At 42.2% G+C, this 23090-nt stretch overlaps 1 protein-coding gene across 3 annotated transcripts in view; it reads left to right on the top strand.

The window, feature by feature from the left end:
- Positions 1-23090, top strand: part of ATP9A (ATPase phospholipid transporting 9A (putative)) — a 175085-nt gene that overhangs the window by 145348 nt on the left and 6647 nt on the right. For all 3 annotated transcript variants that reach the window (XM_033914695.1, XM_033914696.1, XM_033914694.1), the window contains exons 24-25: positions 11759-11823; positions 21698-21806. In XM_033914695.1, the coding sequence (XP_033770586.1) occupies positions 11759-11823; positions 21698-21806 (174 nt within the window). The remainder of the gene's footprint in view (positions 1-11758; positions 11824-21697; positions 21807-23090) is intronic.

The raw sequence follows: 23090 nt of genomic DNA on the forward strand, positions 1-23090 counted from the left end.
TACTTATTTTGTATCTGGGGCAATGGAGGATTATGAGACTTGCTCTGAGTTACAAGGACCCAGATTCTTAGGCCAAGGAAGAAAACCAAAACAAAAAAACATTTTTACTTTTGCTTTTACTCTTTTCTATCTTATTTTTTAAATGGAGTTCCTTTCATATTGAATATGTATTATATTGCACACCGCTTGGCTCCTTTTTTAGGCTGTTATGCGGTATAGAAAGTTTTTAATAAACATAAACTAGCCATTCGGCTAATCCGCTGCTCCAGGGCTGGTGCCCAGATTAGGCATTAATTAAAGTCTCATGCTTGGCATTTAGGTCTCCTTTTATCATGCTGCGCTAGCGGTTTAACGCGCGTAATAGTGCACGTTAAACTGCCGGCTACGCTAGACACTACCGCCTCCTATTGAGCAGGCGGTAGTTTTTGGCCAGCGCAGGGGTTAGCGAGTGATGAAAAGTCGAGCGCTATCCCCGCTAGCGTGGCTTCATAAAAGGAGCCCTTAAAGCTTTGTAGTGGAATGTTCCAAAGTAGTTATCAAATGTTGATGAAATATAAGCAATTACGTTTTTTGGGGTTTTTTTTCTTTAATTATCATCTTTGGATAAAGTGAAAATGATTAAAAACATGAAAAATAATAATAATTTTATTCTTTTTTTTTTTTGTAAAATCTTTATTCATTTTCAAACTTACAATAAGTGTGTCAATATGTTAACACAGATTAACAATAAGTATATCCTACATAATAAAAGGTTAGTGGCACATGCGCTTTTAAAAAAGCGTGATTACTGCGGCCGTGGTGTGTGATCCGTGGCCGTGTTCCATTTCAGAACCCGGCCAATGATCACTCTGGTCACACCCCTCCTCCCGCCCTCACCAACCCGAAGGAAGCTTAACAGACCTCCCGCCCTCACCTCACCAACCCAAAGCAATCTGGACCATACCGCCCGCCCTCGCTCAACGCTGCTGCCACTGCCGCTGATCCTCCTCTTCGGACAGCCTGCGATCGTGGCTGGCTTTGGCGGGCCTCGCAGGCCGCCTTCCGGCCTCGGTGGCACGTTCCCTCTGAAGCACGGGATTGCGTTGGGGGGGGGGGGGGAGCGTGCTTCCGGGTTAGGGAGCGGCCTGCGAAGTTCGCTGGGGCCGGCCACCACGATCGCGGCCTGAAGAGGAGCAGGCCGGAAGACGCCGGGATGGAGGGATGGTAAGCAGGGGGATTAATTCAGGGGGCCAGAGGGAGAGGGAAAGGGGCCATGGAGAGATAGGGAGAGGGAAAGGGGGCTGCTTTGGGGGGGAGGTGTGCTGGGGACAGACAGTTTTACTCTGGGGGGGAAGACAGAAGGGGCCATGGAGAGACAGGGAGAAGGAAAGGGGGATGCTTTGGGGGAGGGGTGTGCTGGGGGAGACAGAAGGGGCCATGGAGAGATGGGGAGAGGGAAAAGGGGCTGCTTTGGGGGGAGGTGTGCTGGGGTCAGACAGTTTTACTCTGGGGGGAAGACAGAAGGGGCCATGGAGAGACAGGGAGAAGGAAAGGGGGCTGCTTTAGGGGAGGGGTGTGCTGGGGGGAGACAGAAGGGGCCATGGAGAGATAGGGAGAGGGAAAAGGAGCTGCTTTGGGTGGGAGGTGTTTGCTGGGGGCAGACAGCTTTGCTTGGGGTGGGGGGAGACAGAAGGACACAGACAGCGGCCAAGGAGAGAGAGATAAAGAAACACAGACAGACAGACACTCTATTCTAGCACCCATTAATGTAACGGGCTTAAAGACTAGTCACTTAATAATCATCAATAGTACAAATGATATATTCTTATCTCCCATCCTTCCCACCCATTCCTATTATATAATTTTATTCTTATGTACCGCCATACCAAAAAAGTTCTAGGCGGTTCACAACAAGGTGAGCTAATACATGGGATACAGATAAAATACAAATTAGAATAATGGACTTAAAACAGAAAAAGGGCATTTTGTTATGCAGGGTCAAGTTTGAATAGACTGCCATCTGAAATACAATCGATGCAAAGCTATGTGAATTTTTGGACATGATTAAAAACATGGCTCTTTATTAAGAGCTTCGATGTGTAATTTGACTCAGATTGGTGTGAAGATATGTCATCAACCAGGGTAATATATTCACATTAAACTAATATGTATTGAATATTACATTACATTACATTGGAGACTTCTATTCCGCCATTACCTTGCGGTTCAAGGCGGATTACAAAAGATTTATGAAAGGGGGGTTACAATGGAAGAACATTTGTCAATACTAACGTTAAAAAGTGTAGATCATTAGTTATTTCAAGAGTTATAAGGAGAAGAACATTTGTCAGTATTTGAGTGGTAAAAAGAGGGGGGGAGTAGGTAGAGATTTAGCAAGAAAGGGAAACTAAGGAAGATTGTTTGTGGGGTTTTTTTGTTTTGTTTTTATTTTAAGGTTGTACAAAGGTAGAACATTTGTCCTTTCTAGAGTTGTTGAGAGTAGCTCTTTCGTCATTGTGAGGGTTGTAAAGAGTGGAACATGTCAGGATTGTTTCAGGAATTTCTTGAAGAGTGTGATTTTTAATTCTTTTCTGAATATCTTGTAGTCTGGGGTGGTTATCAGTAGGTTAGAGATCTGTTTATCTAGTTTTGTGGCTTGAGTGGCTAGGAGGCCATCGTGTAGATTTTTCCGTTTTACTTCTTTGATCGAGGGGGGTATGAATGGTAATATTGTAATAACAGGGTTATTAATATGGGGGATTATATACTTGCAAGTTTCTGTTTTTATGGATGATAATTTTGTAGTATTTTTTTCTTTTTTTCTGATAATTTTATTGTATTATGTGATGTTTTAGTATTGTAAACCACTCTAGCACTTTGATTTGAGCAGTATATCAAGTATTAACAATCAAATCAAAGCTGTTTAACGCCTTAAAAGTTACTAATTGATTTTGGCTGAGTATTGGGTTTTATATGCTTTACAGTACTTTTGAAAGATCAGGACTTTCCATTTCTTAGTTTTCAGCCAGTCCAATAGAATGAATGTACAGTGGTGCCTCGCATAACGAACGCCTCGCACAGCGAACGCTGCGCACAACGAACTTCATGTCTTGCTTCCTACAACGAACTTCGTTTCACACAACGAAGTCGCCCGAGCTGCATCCTTCCGCGCAGGCACTGCGCTTAACTGCCCTCTCTCCGCCTGGCTCCCTGTGCAGTGGCGGACCGTCGGCTCGCAGGGGCCCGGCGCCTACTGCTAATGCGTTGGGGGGGCGGAGCTACTCTCGCCGCTTCCCCGATGCTAGAAAAAAAAAAAAATGAACAGTTAAGTCCCAGTTTTTGCCGCTGAGACTCTGCCCTCTCTCACTGTAAAATTAGACTCTACTTAGTCTGTCTTTAAATTTAAAAAATGTGTGTTGTTTTAAAAAACAATTATGTTTTTAGATGTATCTAAATAAAAATAATAACAAAAAATTTATCTTTTTTTATGTCATCTTAGCATATTTTATGCTACAGAACGAATTATTTTTTTTAACATGTATTGTTATGGGAAAACGCGTTTCACATAACGAACTTTTCGCATAACAAACTTGCTACTGGAACCAATTAAGTTCGTTGTGTGAGGCACCACTGTACATTCAATTTGAAAAACAGTGCAAAAGCCGGCATTTAAAAAGTACAAGCCGTCTCTATGGTAGAAATCACTCCAGTACTGAAAGGAACAGGGAGTAGCTTGATATTTGCATCACATCCATTAGCCATTTTTATTCTCTCACACTCAAGGATGGAAGAAATGATCGCACACAATGTTTAAAAAGCACTAAACTATTTTTATTCATTTACATGTGTGTGATTACAAAATAACACCAATAAACAAAGCCTTAACACACTGCTTCTCCTTAACATTCATATTAAGGTTCTACAAATAGACGACTTTTGTAAACAGAAGGAAACCGTACAATTGACGTGCTGACAGAAAACGTCAGGTGGTGACTAATAAGGTCAGCAGAAGGAAATTCTTTCTTCTCAACACAATGTCACATAAAGTAAACAGAAACGTAGACGGGAGTTTGTACCAAGGTTGCCACCTACGATAAGATGAATAAATGAACACTTGTGAAAGTTTGGACAATTGTGCCAAAAGTATAACAGTATTTTTGTTCGACAGAGAGAGAGAAAGCAAGTGAGAAAGATTAAGATTTACCTAATATGAACCTAGGCTCAAGAGTGAGGCTTATTCTTGACGTAGTATATGCATGATAAACCCATTGGGTGACCCTGCACCCTGGGATTTAGGTCTGTGCATTGATAGGAGCATGCATGGATTCATAGAGGCTAATTTTATAACAGGTTGGCATGAGTAGGGGTCTGCAGAGGCAGTGGCATAGTAAGGGGAGACAGACTGTCCCAGGCGCCATCACCTCTCCGCCATGCTCACGCCATCCCTCTCCTCCCCCTGTACGTGTGTAGATTTTCACCAGCCTGAGCAACTTCTCCTGCCTGTTGCTTGCGCCAGCACGGTTCCCCTCTGAATCGCTTCCGGGTCATGGGGAAAACTCGACGCTGCTGCACACGTGCTGGCAAAGATTTACAGAGGTATTTGGGGGGGGAAGGGTGAGTGCGGGCGGGGCTCAGAAGGAGCGAGGGGGAGGGGAGAGGAGGGTGCCAGGCACCTGAGTAGATTGTTTATTTCATAAAGTAAAGTAGGCAGTTGATCGTCTTTATAAAATGCTAGCATGTGTGGCATTTATTTAATAATAATAGCTTTATTTATATCCTGTCATACCTTTCAGTTCAAGATGGTTTACAACAAGGGAGGCTGCAGGAATGCAGCAAAGTTACATCAAGAGCGTGAAGTAGGAGTATACATAATTATATATATATATCAGAAGGCAGGAGCATGCAAGTAGACGCAGAGGAAATCGTTTGAGGAAGTTTAAACGAATTTATCAAATAAATGGGTTTTCAGTGATGATCTGAATGATTGGTATGACGATGAGTTAAGGAATAAGTATTGTTCCACCTTCCTGCTTGGAAGGAACGTGTCTTGTCGGGGAATCTTTCGAATTGCCATCCTTTGGGATTCGGAAAGGCGAATAATAGTGTTCTGCTTGAGAGGCGAATAATAGTGTTCTGCTTGAGAGGCGGAGTTTGTTTTGGAGAATAAAGTGTTTCAGAAGGTAGGTGGGTGCAGTACCGAATAGTGCAGGGGTAGGGAACGCCGGTCCTCGAGAGCCGTATTCCAGTCAGGTTTTTAGGATTTCCCCAATGAATATGCATGAGATCTATTTGCATGCACTGCTTTCAATGCATATTCATTGGGGAAATCCTGAAAACCCGACTGGAATACGGCTCTCGAGGACCGGAGTTCCCTACCCCTGGAATAGTGTTTTGAAGCAACCGTCCTCCCCTATGAGCTCACATTCATAGTGCTAAATCTACTTTACCAGAGTAAACGAGAATCATCATTCATTACCATGCTTCTATAAAGAGTATAATCTTAAGCGTTTTCTTGATCTTCAGAATATCAGTGAGAGCTCTTTGTGGTCCAGTTAACTTGTTCCACAGAGTTATTCCTATGATGTAGTTCAAGGTGTTAGGGTCTCACTTTGTGATATTTAGTTGCTAAGAAAATAAGAGGTCCTTTGACTACGGCGTGCTAGCCGTTTTAGCATACGCATCCAAAGAATATAATGGACACATTAGCGTTTAGCGCGTGCTAAAAACAGCGTGCCTTAGTAAAAGGACCCCTAAGTCTTGCTGCAACATTTTGAATGGTTTGTAGTGGTATTTTTTTTTTTTTTTCCATATATTTTCTTTGCATCCTACATAAAGACCATTGCAATAATCTAATTGGGATAGTGTCAGTGACTGAACCAAGATCTAAAAATTTTTTTAAAAAAATTTTGAAACAATGCTGAATTCGTCTCTTTTCTCAATGTTGTGAATGTTTTTGGGTTAATTATTGGTGTTTGTGCCTCCCAGGATAGGCCGAATATAATCCCTAGGATTCTCGGTTCTGATTCCATTTTCAGTGGGGCTGTTAAGTAGTATATTTTGAGTGTCGGTGATTCTGGGTGGGCTTAGTTTCAGTTTCATGTTGTCAGATAACGGTGCCTAAGTCCGGAAAACATGCCCAAGATTTGCCTTTAACCATGCCAACTTTCTGGTAGGTGCCTTGCTCTAGGTGTCTACCTGAAATTGGTAGGCACCTACTACCCAATTAATTATAATTTAAGATAATTATCAAGCCAATTAAACTTATTAATGGTGCCAATTAAGCCTATTAAATAATTAAGTTAGGTGTCTGGATTGACTAGGCGCATTTATCTAGGTACCTAACTTTGGGCATCTTTTATAGAATCTGGGCCTTTAAATGTTATATGTTTTAGTACTATCAAATGAATTACCTCATGTTTTTAATGTACACTTAATGTACACTTCTCCCTCCGGATTCGCGGGGGATAGGAGCAGAGCTGGACCGCAAATATCTTCTGGTCTGGCTCTGACCCAACCCTGCCTTCATCCCGGCCTTACCTGGTGGTCTAGCGGGCTTTCGGGGCCTTACCTGGTGGTCTAGCGGGCTTTCGGGGCAGGAGCGATCTTCCTACGCTCCTGCCCCGTGCAGATCGCCAATAGGAAATGGCTGCCATGAGTTCCCGTAGTCTCTTGAGACTACGACGGGAACTCCCCACAGCCATTTCCTATTGGCGATCTACACGGGGCAGGAGCGTAGGAAGATTGCTCCTGCCCCGAAAACCCGCTAGACCACCAGGTAAGGCCGGGACGCCGGTGGGAAGGCTAAACTCTGGGGGGTTTTTCCTTTTTTCCCCCTCCCCCAAAAATTGTGAATATGTGAAATCGCGATTGCCGAAACCGCGAATGGGGAGGGGGAAGTGTAGTTGCGTATTTTTTTCTTGAACTCCGCTTAGGTATGGGTGTATTACAAATACTGTAATAAATATGAAGCTATTCCATGGCACTATCCAGTTGGCGTTATCAGTCGTTGGGCCAGCCAGGTCAATTTGACCCTTTGTTACTATATGTTTGGAAGACTGGATTAGAGACGTTGCTTTAAGGTTTTGGATTCCAGTTGGGTACATTCTCTCTTTATAAAGGAGACACTGGCTGAATTTGAAGATCAGGAAAAAAAGCTTTTAAAACTTAATAGGAGGAAATATTTTTTTCACTCGGAGGATCGTTAAGCTCTGGAACGCGTTGCCAGAGGTTCTGGTAAAAGCGGATAGCGTAGCTGGTTTTAAGAAAGGTTTGGACAAATTCCTGGAGGAAAAATCTATAGTCTGTTATGAAGACATGGGGAAAGCCACTACTTGCCCTGGATCGGTAGCATGGAATGTTGCTACTCTTTAGGTTTTAGCCAGGTACTAGTGACCTGGATTGGCCACCATGAGAACGGGCTACTGGGCTTAATGGATCATTTGGCTGACCCAGTAAGGCTGTTCTTAAGCTTATTCACATTGAAATCTATATTACTAAGCTTGAATCTCAGGTTGGAATCTTACAAGCTGTAAATATGGCTAATATTACACAATCTCACTCTACATTGCCAATTAGAGTGGACTGAAAATAGATCAAGAGTGAAAACTCTGTTAAAAATTTTCTAAGATTAGATTAGTTCCTCTGAGTTATTAAGGACATAGTTTTCTGATGTGCTGCATTTTACTTTGGTTGATAGGCTTATTATTTCTAGAATACACCGTGTTTTTACCTTCAAAGATTTGGGAAAATCAGAATGAGCCATGTTTTGATGACAGAGCGATTCCTGTAAGTCCTGATTAGTTGAACATTTTAGAGTCCTCTTCTGACATAATTGTTTCCTACCAAGCTGAATATTAGTGATATTGAAGGCATATTTTCACATCAAGAGTGAGGTGTTCTGTGGGATATTTATCCCTATGTCTCTAAGGCTCCCTAGGACCACAGGGGAAGTTTTCTCCAGTTGAGAGTCAGGGTCTTAGCCCTGGAGTCAACTTTTCTTTTTGAGGTTCTTCTGTAAATGTTTAATTGGTTATAAGAGAATTAAGCATGCCTTTTTGGAAGCCACTCAATTGGAAAATTTTCTTTTAGGTAAGAATAGTTAAGATGATGTGTTTGAGTCACAATTGAAAGTTTGAAGATATGTAGGGAGTTGTTTGTGAATAGGGAGCAGGATTCAAATGGGTTCTTTGTTTGTATTGTATATTGTGGTAATTGTTTCTATTGAAGGTGTTATCTCTATAAGGGAGGCTTTTATTAATGGCAGTTGTATTGTGGGGGGGAGGGGGAGGGTTGATCTGCCTTAGGATTCTAAGTATTTGAAGATTTTTTTGTTTCATGTTTCATGTAACATTTTTGTGCAATTTCTATTTTGTTAATTTGAAATAAAAAAGAAAGAAACTTTAAAATGAGAAGGGAACTGGGACTTACAAGTTCCAGCAAGAAGCATGGGATAAAATCAGGAATGGATCGCCCTGTGCGGAATAGAGGGAGCCAGTTGGGAATCCTGCACAGAATGTGAATGTCCTTGGCTGTTCGACATCAGGCATCATTTTAACTCTGCTAGCTGTTTTGAGTGTGTGGTGTTGGAGGTCTGTGCATTATGGATGGAATGGGTTCTCTGAATATTAGGTTGATCAGTTACATGAGTTTGTATAATGAACTTTTTTTTAATATAGGCTATTCTGAGGAGAGATTAGTGGCATCCCTCTTGCCACTCTTCGCTTGGGGGGGTCGGGGGTTTGGGAAGGCCAGCGGCAGGAGGGAGTGGGCATCCCTCCTGCTCCTCTTCACTTTGGGAGGGGGGGTTGGCAGTTCACGAGGAGCTGTGGCAGAAGGGAGTGGAGACCTCTGCCACAGCTGATTGGGACTCCCTTGCCACGATCAGCTGATGGCAAGGGATCCCTCAGCAAAGTTAGGCGGCTGAGCCACCTATCTTTGTGATCAGGCTAAGGCACGATCTATAACCGGCATCGGTTACATGGGCACAGGTTAGGGCAGACGCGATTCCGTTTAGGACGCCAGTACACGGTTCTCAGCCGCTTCTTAGGCAGCCACCGAGACCAGCGTCCTATACAGAATGAGCCCTTTATCGTACTTGATCACTATTGACTGTAAATCACTTATATATTAGTGGTATACAAATAACCTTCAAATGACCTTCACAACATGTAGGCCAGAAATTGCAGCCTTATGAACCTAAATCAAGGAAAGGTATAACTGGGACAGAAAGAATGAAATAGAATGGCAGACTTCAGCAGACCTGCAGAAATTTGGACCTTTTCCATCTCTTTTTTACCGTGGTGACCTCCCGAACCCTTTGCAGAAGCATCTGTCAGGGCTGCTCAGCTAAGCGAAGAGCTGAGGTTTCCAACATATACAAACACAAACACACACGGTCCTTTTCTCTCAATTCAGTTTTAGCATCTGAAGGGCTGCAGAAGTTCAGGGCTGGTTTGCTTCGTTTCACAGGAATCGATGTGCTTCACCACTTACATTGCATTACTGGGATCTCTTCAGAAACATTAACCCACCCCCCTGTCAATTTCTCTTGAACTTCAAAATCTAATGTAAAATAATATTATGGTTTCTGCAATATTAATGAACAAACGTAGTAAGATTGGTGTGCCACAGCACGGACTTTTATGATTTATGAATAAACTGCACGCCAACCTTACTGCATAACTCCCACTATGGTTTGTTCAGTTCTGCTTGAATTGTGGAGATCTTTCTCTTGGTTTGTCTAACCTTCTGCAATATTAATGCCATAGTCATAATGATAAAGTTCTTAAATAATTTTATGATTGCACTATAGGTATTCCTCATGTTCCTTTTCTTCCCATTTTAACTTTTTTAGGTTGTAGATCTCTTAGGTATATTTGTATTTGTGGTTTATCAAATCAATTTAAAATGTTAAATCTAAGGCATTGTTTTCTTTTTGGATTAGCATTCCCTTCCGCACCACCAAGCATCTAGTCATCACAGTGATGGTCCTAGTTAAGGCCTGAATTAGAGAATTACACGGGGACAAATGTGTCCCCGTCCCCGCACACACACACACATTTGGGGTTGAGAATTAGAGAATGATACGGGGACAAATATGTCCTCGTTCCCGCAGGAACTCAATTTCTCCATCCCGTCCCCGCGAGTTTTGTCGCTGTAAACTCTGCCTTAACCGCACAAGCCTCAAACACTTAGGATTTTAAAATGTTCTAGGCTTGTGCAGATGAGGACCAAAACTTGCAGGAATGGGGTATGAACAGGAAAAGAACTCGCGGGGATGGTATGGGAAAATGAGTTCCCACGGGGACAGGGAAAAATTTGTCCCCGTGTCATTCTCTATTGTGACTGCTGCCTCGTCAGCACCCCTGTGTCTATGCCAATGTGAGAACATCTATAATATCAGTTTATTTCTTTCAATTTCTATCCCGTTCTCCCAGAAGCTCAGAACAGGTTACAAGTAGACATTCACAATCGTTTGAAAACAGACTAGTCGTGACAACAAATAGGTTACAGTAGACAATAACGGAGCTTATTCTAGAGACCAGAGTGGTCATAGCAAAGAGTACTAGGAGAAGTATATTGAGGAGGCAGTTTTTAATGGCCCAATTGGCGGAAGAGGAAGGTCTTTTCTGCTCAGCAGAAGGTCATTAGTGAGTCGGTTCCATAGCTGAGGTAGGAAATGGCTGTAGGATCTTTATTATGGAATAATTTAACCGGACAGCTGAGGTTGCTTTCTGATGTTCAAAAATGTAAGAAACTATTGAGAGCACCTTTCTCTTGCTTGACTTAGGGTCTGGATTGAAGATGCTTCAGATATGTTTGTTAGTTACTTCATGACTGTGTTTGTATTTTTGTAAACCGCTTTGGTTTAGGCAAGTTAGAAATTTTTTTAAATAAAGAAATAGAGAGCAGACATTATCCTCGGAACTCTTAACTCATGCTTTCCAAGGGGTGTGGGGCACTGCTGTCAGGTAAACCACCAGACCCGTACACCTTTTTAATTTTTATTTTTAAACCAGTACTTCAAGATTACCAACCAATTGGTGATTTTGAAATGGACCTGTGCAGTATTGTCCACCCTTTGGAGCTATGTTTATACATTGGGCTTGCAAGAAATGTGATCCTTCTCTACGGCTCTTTGTGCTCCTGCCGAGCTCTAGGTGTATCCTCATATCCAGCTGGCTCCACTGCAGGCTCCAGGAGGAATCAAAGCCACCCATGAAGCCCCCTTCCAAATACAAAGGAATACTTGTGAACCCAGTACTAGGGTCATTTTGATCAGCTACACTAGAAAGTTGCTCAGTCTATCTTTCCCTTCACTGAAGGACATCTCAACCTTCTGTCTCACCCTCTATTTCAGCTTGAAACTACCAGAGATGAACCTCTTGGTTACCGCATCATCCTGGAGTTTACTTCCCATATGCCGTAGCTAAATCTTAAAATCCATTCTTCCTCAAGGAGTCAAATTGAAATAAATGGGCTCCTATATAGAGGTGAAGAAACATGGTGTAAAACCGAATACGAGTCACATAGCCAGACAGCAAATATAGTAGGCCTTTTACTAAAATGTGGTAGCCGTTTTAGCGTTTAGGATATAATGGGCGTGAAAACGGTTACCACACCTTAGTAAAAGGACCCCATTGTGGGGAGGGGGTTTTCCTTATTAGCACAAGGCATGTTCCGTCCTTGTGCTGCGGGATACAAAATTTGGTCTCCTAGCACTAAAAATAAATAAATAAATAATCTACTCACTTTTATCCATTTCTTTTTTTTATTACAGGCTGTTTTTTCTTCAGTATTTTACTTTGCTTCAGTTCCTCTCTACCAAGGGTTCCTTATTATTGGGTAAGAAATATTGATTTAAAATTTTTAACTGTATTACAGTTGTAAAAAAAATATATATATATAGGTTTCATAAGACGCTTTGAATCTAATATTCTTAGACAAAGACTATCTGATTAAAATCTTGCTTTTCCAAAAATTTTAAATATAGGGCTCCTTTTACGAAGGCGCGTTAGGGCCTTAAAGCGCAGAATAGCGCACGCTAAAATGCCACGTGCGCTAGCCGCTACCGCCTCCTCTTGAGCAGGCGGTAGTTTTTCAGCTACCGCGGGCAAAAAACGCTAGCGCACCTTTGTAAAAGGAGCCCATAATTAATATAACCAAGGGAACTTGGATCCCAACTTCAGTGACTGGTTGGCTGGATGAAGTACACATTAATTTTGCACTGACTTGCTTGGTATAATGCTTGCTATGGTTATGTAATTTTTGTTTTATCGATATGATATAATGGTTTTAGAGGGCTGCTCATACAATGGAAGAGAGTAATGGTGAGATGTGTACCTAGGATCTTTTATGTGAAGTCGGGGCCAGATTTAGATGAAAAGAGGCCCTAGGCTATTCCACTTATGAGGCCCTTTCACCTCCCATTTTTAAGTTTGTAAATTACATAAGAGATAATAAAATACATCATTACTGTGATATATATCAATATGTTAAATGAAACATGTTGTTATTGGTACTAACCTTTATAAAAAATGTGACACGGATAATAAATAAAAAAATGTCGAACACTTATTTGAACATTTATTCTGAGCACCATATATAGTACTTGTAACAATAACTAATCAAACATAACACACAACATTGCCCCTTCCTATGTCCATAGTGCCCCCAGTGTGTCCTTCCTCACCTCACCCCCCCTCCGATGCCCGCCTGCCTCCCATCCCCCTTCCATTGAACACCCCCCCATGCCATCCTGCCTGCCTACCTTCGATTAAGCCCCCCCACCCCCCTCCGATGCCAGCCTGCCTGCCTCCCATCCCCCTTCCACTGAAACCCCCTACTCCACCCCCAACCCCGATGCCAGTCTGGGCCGCCCTGTCCTGACGGATCCACGTTTTGCCTCTCTCCCCGCGGGGCTGGGCTTTGCCCAGCTGTTTCCGGACTGACGTCTTTCCCTCCCGATCCTCCTCCCAGGGCGAGAAAAATTAAGGGAGAAGCCGAGTCGGCGCCCCATTGCGGCTGGAGCCGGTTCCGATCCCGAAGCATAGAATTTCTCCTTATTTTCGGTTCAGTGTTTGTGTTCACTGTTTTAAGAATAGTGTAATTTTAATTTTGCTAACAATTTGAATGTAGGCTCGTCTTGATCTTGAGGGGCTGAAGCCTAGTTAGCCTATAGGGAAATCCGGCCCTTTGTGAAGTCCACTGCAGTGGCTCCTTGCTTTGCTGGGATGCTTTGTGTGGCTAGTTGACTAAGAATGCTGGTCCCTCCTACATCCTAATAGCTTGTTTATGTGCGTTATTTTCCCTTGGACTTTATTTCCCCAAAATGGTCCTGAAAGATAGATATACCAAGCTCAACGGCCATTTTCAAAACAAAAAAAATCAGATGTTTGTTTGGTTTGAAACTAACCATTTCCTCTACCAGACTTCCAAAATGTCCATAATCGGATTTAGATGTCATATGGAAAAGGTCCCTGCCCATATCCTATTACAAATGTTGCAGAAAAAGAGAGTAAAACTTGCTGTGCTCCAGAATTTCATCAGTACAAGCAGAGTCCCAGATTACAATGGTGGTGTTTTGCAGTAAAAGCAAGGTCCCTCTGTCCTATTTCAGAAAATAGAATGAGAAGCCACGCGCTTCTTGACGATGCAATGATGTCAGATTAGCAAAGGTCGGATAATCAAGACTGTAACGTGTCGTGTATTTTTGGATTGTATACTACTGTGATTGGTTTGGGGGTTTTTTTGAAGACGGGGGATGCGGAAAATGAATTAAACTGGCACTGAATATCTGAATTTAGTTGAGCCAGTGTTTAAAGAAAACGTTGACCGCTACGGGCTTGAATTTTGACCTCATAGGGTTTAGAGCAGGGGTGGACTGCCGCAGTCTTTGAGGGTCATGCAACCCAGTTGGGTTTTCAAGATTTCCACAATGCATACATGAGCCTGATGTACACTTCCCCCTCCCCATTCGCGGTTTTAGCAATCGCAATTTCACATATTTGGGGGGGAAGGGGAAAAAAAGAAATAAACCCCCATAGGTTTGCCTTCCCCCCGGCATCCTAGGCTCACCTGGTGGTCTTGCAGGCTTTTGGGGCAGGAGCGATCTTCTTACGCTCCTGCCCCGTGTAGATCACCAATAGGAAATGGCTGCCGTGAGCTCCCACCGTAGTCTCGAGAGACTATGGGAACTCACGGCAACTATTTCCTATTGGCGATCTGCACAGGGCAGGAGCGTAGGAAGATCGCTCCGGCCCCAAAAGCCTGCTAGACCACCAGGTAAGGCCGGGATGCTGGGGGAAGGCGGGAGGGAGGCGGGGGTGGGTCAGAGCCGGACCAGAAGATATTCACGGTATTTCACCATTCACGGTCCGGCTCTGCCCATGAATTCGGAGGGAGAAGTGTACTGCTTCCATTGTATGCAAATAGATCTTGTGTATATTCATTGTGGAAATCTTGAAAACCCAACTGGGTTTGTGGCCCAAGGACCGTGATTGCCCACCCCTGGTTTAAAGTATCATGTATGGGATACATTGGCCTAATCTTGCTGAGCTAGGGTACAATCTGATGGTGTTGTAAACAACTGACAAGAAAGCACGGATTTTAAACTGGATCTCACCTCTGGAGCAGGTGACTCACAAATAGTCATCGAACTCTTTCCATCCGCTACTGCTAAAGAAAACGTAGATTCTGCTCCAGTAAGTCGGCTGCTATAATCACTGGACTGAACTTATCCTAGGACTCATCAAAGTTCAGTAAATTCCCAGAGCGCCTGAGTGAATCTTGGATAGTCACGGCATGAAATATAAAAGCAGAAAGAAATTCTAATGCACCACTCTACTCTTTCAATGCAATGTTATTTTTGATTTGAAGGAATTAGGCAGGCTCGTTCAGGATACAAGCGATCTTATCCTTGGCAAATGCTTGGAGAAGGAAATAGGAACGCTCGGAGACCCTTTTACTAAAGTGCATTAAGTTTGGGGATTAGCAAGTTATAACGCGGGATTTCAACGCATGGCGAACCCAAAACTAAAGCTGCTTCGAGAAGAGGTGTTCCCAGCATTGCAGGTTGTGTATGAACATTCAGTGTAATATGCGGTATCTGCTCCTGGTTAATGCAGAAGTACTTGGGGCTAGATTCTATAAACAGAGTCTAGCAAAGCGGCACCTACCGCATGTCAATTAAAGTTAGGCACTGTTAGTAGAATTGCGCTTAGTGGCGCCGGTAGGCATTATAATGTTAAGCCAGGGTTTTCTTGGCTTAATTTAGCAATGCCTAACTCAATCCATGCCCAACACCATGCCTACTTTCCTGTGTAGGTGCTCATAGGTGCCTCGGCGTAGATGCTTACCGTGAGGTGGTAGGTGCCTACTGGCTAATTCATTTTTTTTAAATAAATTTTTAATGGTGCTTTTCAGTTATCAGTGCCAGTTAAGCGAATGAAAAAACCCATTAAGTTGGACGCCTTTTATAGAATCAGGGCCTTAGTGCTTCCTATTTAGGAAGTGGTAAGTGGTCCCTCGTTAACTTGACATTAGCCGGTTACACCTACTGCATGTTTGCATGTTAACGTGCTAGCTGGCTAATGCTTCCAAGCCCATTCTCTGCCCACATCACCCCTCCCTCCCCCCCCCCGATAGAAAAAGTCAGGAAAAAAAAATCAATATTGTGCAATTTAATGCATGGAAACAGGCAAACTACCACACATCCTCTTAACATGGTCACATGGTAGTCTCTCTCTCTCTCTCTCTCTCTCTCTCTCTTTAGACGTTAATTGTGGAAGAGTAGTGGTTAGAATAATAAGCAGTTCAAATCACACTATACACCTTGTGATCTTGGGCAATGCACTTAAGTACAGACTTAAGACCTTTGGGAACAGGAAAATGCCCACAACACCTGACTGTTCAAGTTTCAAAGTTTATTATTTCTTTGTTATACCGTCTATCAAAATATATCTAGGCAATTTTACAATCAATGAAAACATTCTAAAACAAAAATGACAACTGAACACCTGGGAAAAATTGTGGTGGGGGGGTTGTTCCACAACCATACAGAACTAACATGATGGGAGGGGAGGAACAAGAGGTGGTAAATACATTGAGACATATATATATATATATATATATATATATATATATATATATATATATACTAGTGTTTAAGCCCGTTACATTAACGGGTGCTAGAATATATGTCTGTCTGTCTTTCTTTCTGTGTCTCTCCCTGCCTCTGTCTCTTTCTCCCTTTCTTTCTGTCTCTTTCCTTCCCTCTGTCTATCTTTCTTTCTGTCTGTCTCTCTCCATCTGGCCCCCTGTCTGTCTGTCTTTCTTTCTCTCTCCCTGCCCGCTGTCTTTCGTTCTCGTGTGCTGTCTGGCTTTATCTCTCCGTGGCCCCCTGTCTGCCTGCCTTTCTCTTTCTCTTTCTCTATGGCCTCCTTCTGTATCCTCCCCAAAGCAAATAAAGATTGCTCCCTGTCCCCAGCACACCCCTCCCCCCAAAGCAAAGCAAGTTCACTCCCTGGCCCCCTTTCGCTACTGAAAAGGAAACTTTAAAATAATCCAGTTAAAATGATCAGATACTTGGAAACTGCAAAGAAAGGACTTAACTAAAGTTCGGGATTTTTAAATCACAACAAAAGTCATAAAATTCTGCAGCTTCCCTGCTTTCTATCTTGAAGGTTGTTTAATGATAGAGAAATTGATAGAGAGAGATTTCTGCAGCTTCTCTGCTTTCTATCTCTCCCTTCCTCTCTCCACCTTTTCCCTTCACACTTTCACTGAAATAACCTGAGTTAGAGCTTCGGGAGCGGCATGCAGGCTACTTGCGCAGTAGGGGATCAGACATTTTTGCTGCATCAGATCCGTTGCTATGGCCGGCCTACTTAGGCCTATGAGCGTCGTCGGCCTGGAGGAGCCGGTCGGGGCAAGCATACCCGCGCAACCCAGAACCTACCCGCCGACATCGCCGCTATCACTGCCCCCCTGAGCCGCCACTACTTCTGCATCCGTCGCCAGGCCCCGCTCCCCACGCTGCACACCCAGGCCAAGGAGGAGGCATTGGCGGCAACGGCAATAACAGTGGATTCCGGGAACAGCGGCTGCCTTCCCCGCCTCCCTCACCACTCGACTGCAGAGCCAAGATTGAGGAGCCGCCACCGGCTTGAAAGTTAGGCGGCCAGGCAACTTCCGTCTTGCAGCGATTCAGTTTGGGGTCAGGTGCGGTTCCTGATAGCAGCTGCTGCCGCGGCTTGAAAGTTATCAGGCCAGGCCGCGAGTGTGGGGCCCAATTTATGTTGAGAGCGGCAGCGGTGTATATGTGGCATGAAACGTTGTGCACATTGGTGTTGGGGGGGGGGGAAACTTTTCTTCAATGTCCGTGCCTTTGCCAGCAAGGTAAAGACGCCGGGCAAACAGCTGGCTTCCCCTATTATCTCCACCGCCGTGCCATGCAAAAAATGCCATTGCTGGAGAGCAGGGAGTGCCGCGATTTATCTGCCGCGCTGGGGCCGTAGTAAGCGCGCATGCACACTCTTGCCGGCCTTGACCTACAAATCACGGAAGCACGCCGATAAGAGTGCGCATGCGCCGCTTAGGGTTTTATTATAGAGATAAACGTAGGAAAGGGAGAGGATAAAACAAAAAAAAGGCTATTTTGCTTCAAAAGAAGCGTTTGGTGTAAAGAGCCTGAGCAGGGTAGGTATTGTATGCGCCCTTGGATAGAAAAGTTTTGATTTTTGACCTAATAGTGTTAAGGAAGACCTTTTTTTTTTTTTTTAACTTTATTTAGTTTTTAATGCCAACAAAAAGTGCAATACAATTTATATACAAATAATGATAATCAACTAGGCACTTATAATCAATCAGTATCTATATAAAAGATAAAAATTCCCTCCCCATCCATCATTACCATCAGGAATAATACCAAAACAAAAGATATACCCCCCTCCCGCTCCCACCTTCCCCTGGATGTATGGGTGAAAAACAACGGAAAAGAAAGATAAAGGACAACTATAGCAAATCTACAAAAGACGTCAATAGACCCCAAACTAATCTGAATATCTTATTATGCCCCAGCATAACTTTATTTAGTTAGTTAGTTTTTAATGCCAACAAAAAGTGCAATACAATTTACATATAAATAATAATAATCAAATATACAATCAGAATCTATACAAAAGATAAAAATTCCCTCCCCCATCCATCATTACCAAGACTCTTGTTTTATGTGAAGGGGAAGAGCATTCTAGAGCGAGGGTGCCATAACGGAGAAAATGGACTTTCTAGTGGTCTTATAAAAAATGTCTCGGGTGGGATTACTAATAAGTCTTGGTAGTTTGAGCATAAAGTACTGGTTGTAGTATAGGGGATTAAATGTTTGTCTCTAAAGGCTGGAATATGATATTTTTTGGTTTTATAGGTGAGGAGTTGGATCTTGAAAAGTGATGCGATGAGGGATTGGCAGCCAGTGAGCATCATGTAGAAGAGTGGTGACATGGCCAAATTTTTTTGCGTGGCATATAAGTTTAACGGCTGTGTTTTGTAAGATTTACAGTCTGCGTATCTCTCTTTGATTGACTTTCACTTACCTGGAGCTGCAACTGAACTAAATCCCAGGGCTGTGAAGTTGGTACACTGAACCTTTGACACCCCCGCCCCCACTTCCAATTCCTCTATTTTTCTATTGGTCAACTCCAGCTATGTATAGTAAATCTAAGAGAAATTTGATTAATTGCAGAAGCATAGAATATTTCTTTATGTACAAAATTAAGACTTTGAAGTTTGAACCAAAATTAGGAATTTGAAGTTTGAACCAAGAGCCTGAATATAAAAACAGATAAATAGAAAATGATAAATTTACTATATATTATAACATTGCATGTTTTTATTTTGAAGCTGGAAGTGCTTCATTTTTACCAACTTCAAAATCCCTCCTCATAGAGGGACAGGGACAGTTTCTTCAAACTTTCAAAAACTACAAGAATGAGAGGCCATTCGGAAAAATTAAGAGGGGACAGATTCAGAACCAATGCTTCCAGAGGGTGTGATAAGACAGAGTACGGAATCGGGGTTCAAGAAGGGATTAGATAATTTCCTGAAGGAAAAGGGGATAGAAAGGGTATGGATAGAGGATTATTATATAGGTCCTGGACCTGATGGGCCGCCGCGTGAGTGGACTGCTGGGCATGATAGACCTCTGGTCTGACCCAGCAGAGGCACTGCTTATGTTCTACATCCAGTCTAAAATGGGGCTGTTAATGTGGCCCAGAATATTTTAAAAATCTGTCATCCTTTGATCATTTCCCTGCCTTCGTTCCTCTTAATCGCAGTGCTAACAGGTTGAATCCATTGTATCGGGGAAGGCCAGGAAAATGTAGAAATAAGGGACTTGATACCATTGTTTGAATCTCTTTATTCCACCCTTCCTGACCTGTACAGTATACAAAAACAGATTTTCACTCATTCTACTGTCTCTGGAGACAAAGTGAGATCACCAGGTTACAACTTGGATCAGCAGCCAAATTCTTGATCAAACACACCGAGATTTTTTTTTTTTTTTTTTTAATGTATTTAAAAAGTCTATATATGCTTTCTCCCCGACTCCTTAGAAGCTAGATGTGGAAAGTAACATCCGTAAAAGACATTACCAATGGGTGTGTGTTCAGAACAGTTGTGTAGTCCAGAGCTCACATGCACTGTAGAATAATTTTCTGCCTAGTAATAGTAATAATGTTTGGTAGTAATCATGCATCTCCATTGACATTTACCTCTTTATGTTCACCAATTTCAAGAGCATAGAGGAAAAGGGGCTCGTTTTCAAAAAAACGATAGATGGCCAAAAGACAGCAAAAACAAGCACTTGGACATCTTACTAGTCAAAACATCCGAGTGGGCATTCTCAAAACAGTAATATTAGATACAGAGTCAAATTTAGCATCCAATTTGATCTTTTTAAGTTAACAAAATGTTTCTTTATACTGTGGAAACTGTGGACCATCAAATCATATTTTGAACCTATGGCATTTAGACTGCTTGTTCAATCCTTTATATTCAGTACCTTGGACTACTGCAATTCAGTTCACATTGCTGGACACCATACAAATATACTTAGATTACGAAGAATACAGAATGTCGCAATACTTCTGATCTTTGATTTGAAAAAATCAGATCATGTTACGTTTTATTTTTTTTTTATATATCTTTATTAGATTTTCAAACTACAATTGTATAACAAGTAATTCATATACATAAAATATTGCAAGACAAGCACAATAAACTTTCAGACATTAACATACAATTAAATTTTCCCCCACCCTCCCACCCAATACTCAAATAAAATAAAACCCACAAGAAACTATCCATATATATCCTGAATCAAGTTCTAGCGCAACTCCCTTCCCCCACCCCTCCAACCCACCCTGGATGTGTATATTTACAAGCCTATAACATAAAATCAATTATTCTTCCTTACAACATTTCGCCAATGGCTCCCAAACATCCATAAACTTTCTGTAATGCCCTTGCTGTATAGCTATGAAATATTCCATTTTAAAAATGTAACAGCGATTCCCACCAAAAATTGTAACTTAATCGATCCCAATTCTTCCAATTCCTTAAAATGAGCTGTATGGCAACCCCTGTCATTATAAATAGAAGTTTGTTATTTCTATTAGATAGTTGGCTTTTAGCTCTCATCAATGTACCAAATAAAATGCAAATAAAATTAGCTGGCCCAGAACTTCCTCTCCGACATCAGAATTAACGTCGGAGGTGAAGTCTTGTGAGTCCGGCGCTTGTACGCGCCAGGCCTGGCTCAGGGAAGCAGCAGGGAGAAAAAGATCGACTCGCGTTGCCTTTGCAATCGACCATTTTGGCACCCCTGGCTTAGACACTCAAAGTATCATAGAAACCTATAGTACTTTGTGTCTAAGTGCTTTGAAAATTAGCCCCTTTGTCTTAGTGAAGGCAGTTTGAAAATTTTTCCCACTTCTCTTTTCAGGCCATTAGCTACTGAAGAAAAAGAAATCTCAAGAATAAAGACTGTGATGCAGTTACATATTTCATCTTTGTGATGGTGATAGAGTTGGGATTTTTCTGTTATAATAATAATAATAATAACTTTATTTTTCTATACTGCCTTAGTCAAAATGACTTCTAGGCGGTTCACATAGAAAGAAGGCTGGACAGTCAGCGAATTACAGAATGCATGAAGAAAGAAGTTACATAATAAATAGGAGAACCTGGGGAAAGAATACATGAGAGGAGAAAGATGTTATATAATACGTTGGGGTTAAATGGGGAAAGAATACCTGGGAGAGGTCCTTTGATTAGGCAAGGAATTTGTCAAATAGAGCAGTTTTAATTGATTTTCGGAATGTGTTGTAGGTCTGTCTGGCTTTATTTATGTGGTTTCCCAGCCAGGATTGATGTCTGTTTGCTTGGAACATGAAGGTTCTATCTAGGAAGGATTTGTATTTGCAGCCTGTGATCTTTGGGTATGCAAAGATGTTTTTGTTTCTGGTTGTTCGTGTGGGGTTGTGTAGAGTGAAGTCAGTTTGCAGGTAGGAAGGTGCTAGGCCCCAGACTTGTTTGAAACAGATACATGCAAATTTGAACAGTATTCGCGCCTCCACTGGAAGCCAGTGTAATTTTTTGTAATGTTAGTGCTTGTGCCTTATCTATCCAGTTCTCCATTAAAACATTCCTATTTCCTCAGATATTCTACAATTTATACCATGTTTCCAGTGTTCTCGTTGGTTTTGGACAAAGATGTTGGGTCTGAGGTTGCCATGCTCTACCCAGAGCTCTATAAAGACCTTCTTAAGGTACAATTCATCCTTGGTTTTCCTGTAATCATAATTATTTTTTGCCTCAGGAGAGCAGAGTGGGGAACCTTTGCTTACTGAGAGCCACAAAAGTTAATGAATATGCATGAAATAAGTTTCTATTGGCAGTTCCTCAGAAATATGCAAATATCTTTCATATATATCCATTAGGTTTTCCTGGAACCCTGGCTAGAGGAGGTTCCCCAGTTCTGTTGTGTAGAATAATGGAACCAAGACACATACCAGTGTTCATTGTTGGGGTAATTCATTAGGGAAATAACACCAAGAATTGTAGAAGATGTGTTCTAATGTTACTTAGAGATTTGCTGCATGTCTTTTTGAAACATAGAAACATGCTGACAGATAAGGGCCAAATACCCCAACCAGTCTGCCCATCCAAAGCACCTACTATCACCTGCTCTCCATAAGAGATCCCACATGCCTGTCCCACGCTTTCTTGAATTCAGACACAGTCTTTGTCTCCACAGCCTCTATTGGGAGACTATTCCACACATCTAAAATTCTTTCTGTAAAAAAGAATTATCTTAGATTTGCTCCTGAGCCTACGTCCTCTCTTTCATGAGTTTTCCTTCATTTGAAAAAGACTCACTTCCTGTACAGTAATGCCATGGATATATTTAAACATCTCTATATATCTCTTCTCTCCCACCTTTCTTCCAGAGTATATATGAGTATAACTCATCTTGACTACTGCAGTGTCTTGTATGAGGATCTGCCAAAGAGATTTTTGGGAAGGCTGCAAGTCTTGCAGAATATTGCAGCCAGAATGATTTATAGGTTTCCCCATTGTTCCAAGCATTACAATGGTTACCAATATTAGCCTGGTTAAAATTTAAGATTCTTATGCTTACATTGTCAGGCTTTGCGGGGAAAGGGCCCAGCATACATAAGAACATAAGAATTGCTGCTGCTGGGTCAAAGATCAGTGCCCTAACTGAGACTAGCTCTACCTGCAGGAACTTGTCTAACTTTGTCTTGAATCCCTGGAGGGTGCTTTTCCCTATAACAGCCTCCGGACGAGCGTTCCAGTTTTCTACCAATCTCTGGGTGAAGAAGAACTTCCTTATGTTTGTATGTAATCTATCCCCTTTCAACTTTAGAGAGTTCCCTCTCGTTCTCCCTACCTTGGAGAGGGTGAACAACCTGTCTTTATCTACTAAGTCTATTCCCTTCATTATCTTGAATGTTTCAATCATGTCCCCTCTCACGATAAATGTTGTTGGTTGGTGCTTGGTCAAATCATGCAAAATTCTCCATGACTTA

This window comes from Geotrypetes seraphini, chromosome 11 (assembly GCF_902459505.1).
Source record: "Geotrypetes seraphini chromosome 11, aGeoSer1.1, whole genome shotgun sequence".
Classification (NCBI taxonomy): Eukaryota; Metazoa; Chordata; class Amphibia; order Gymnophiona; family Dermophiidae; genus Geotrypetes; species Geotrypetes seraphini.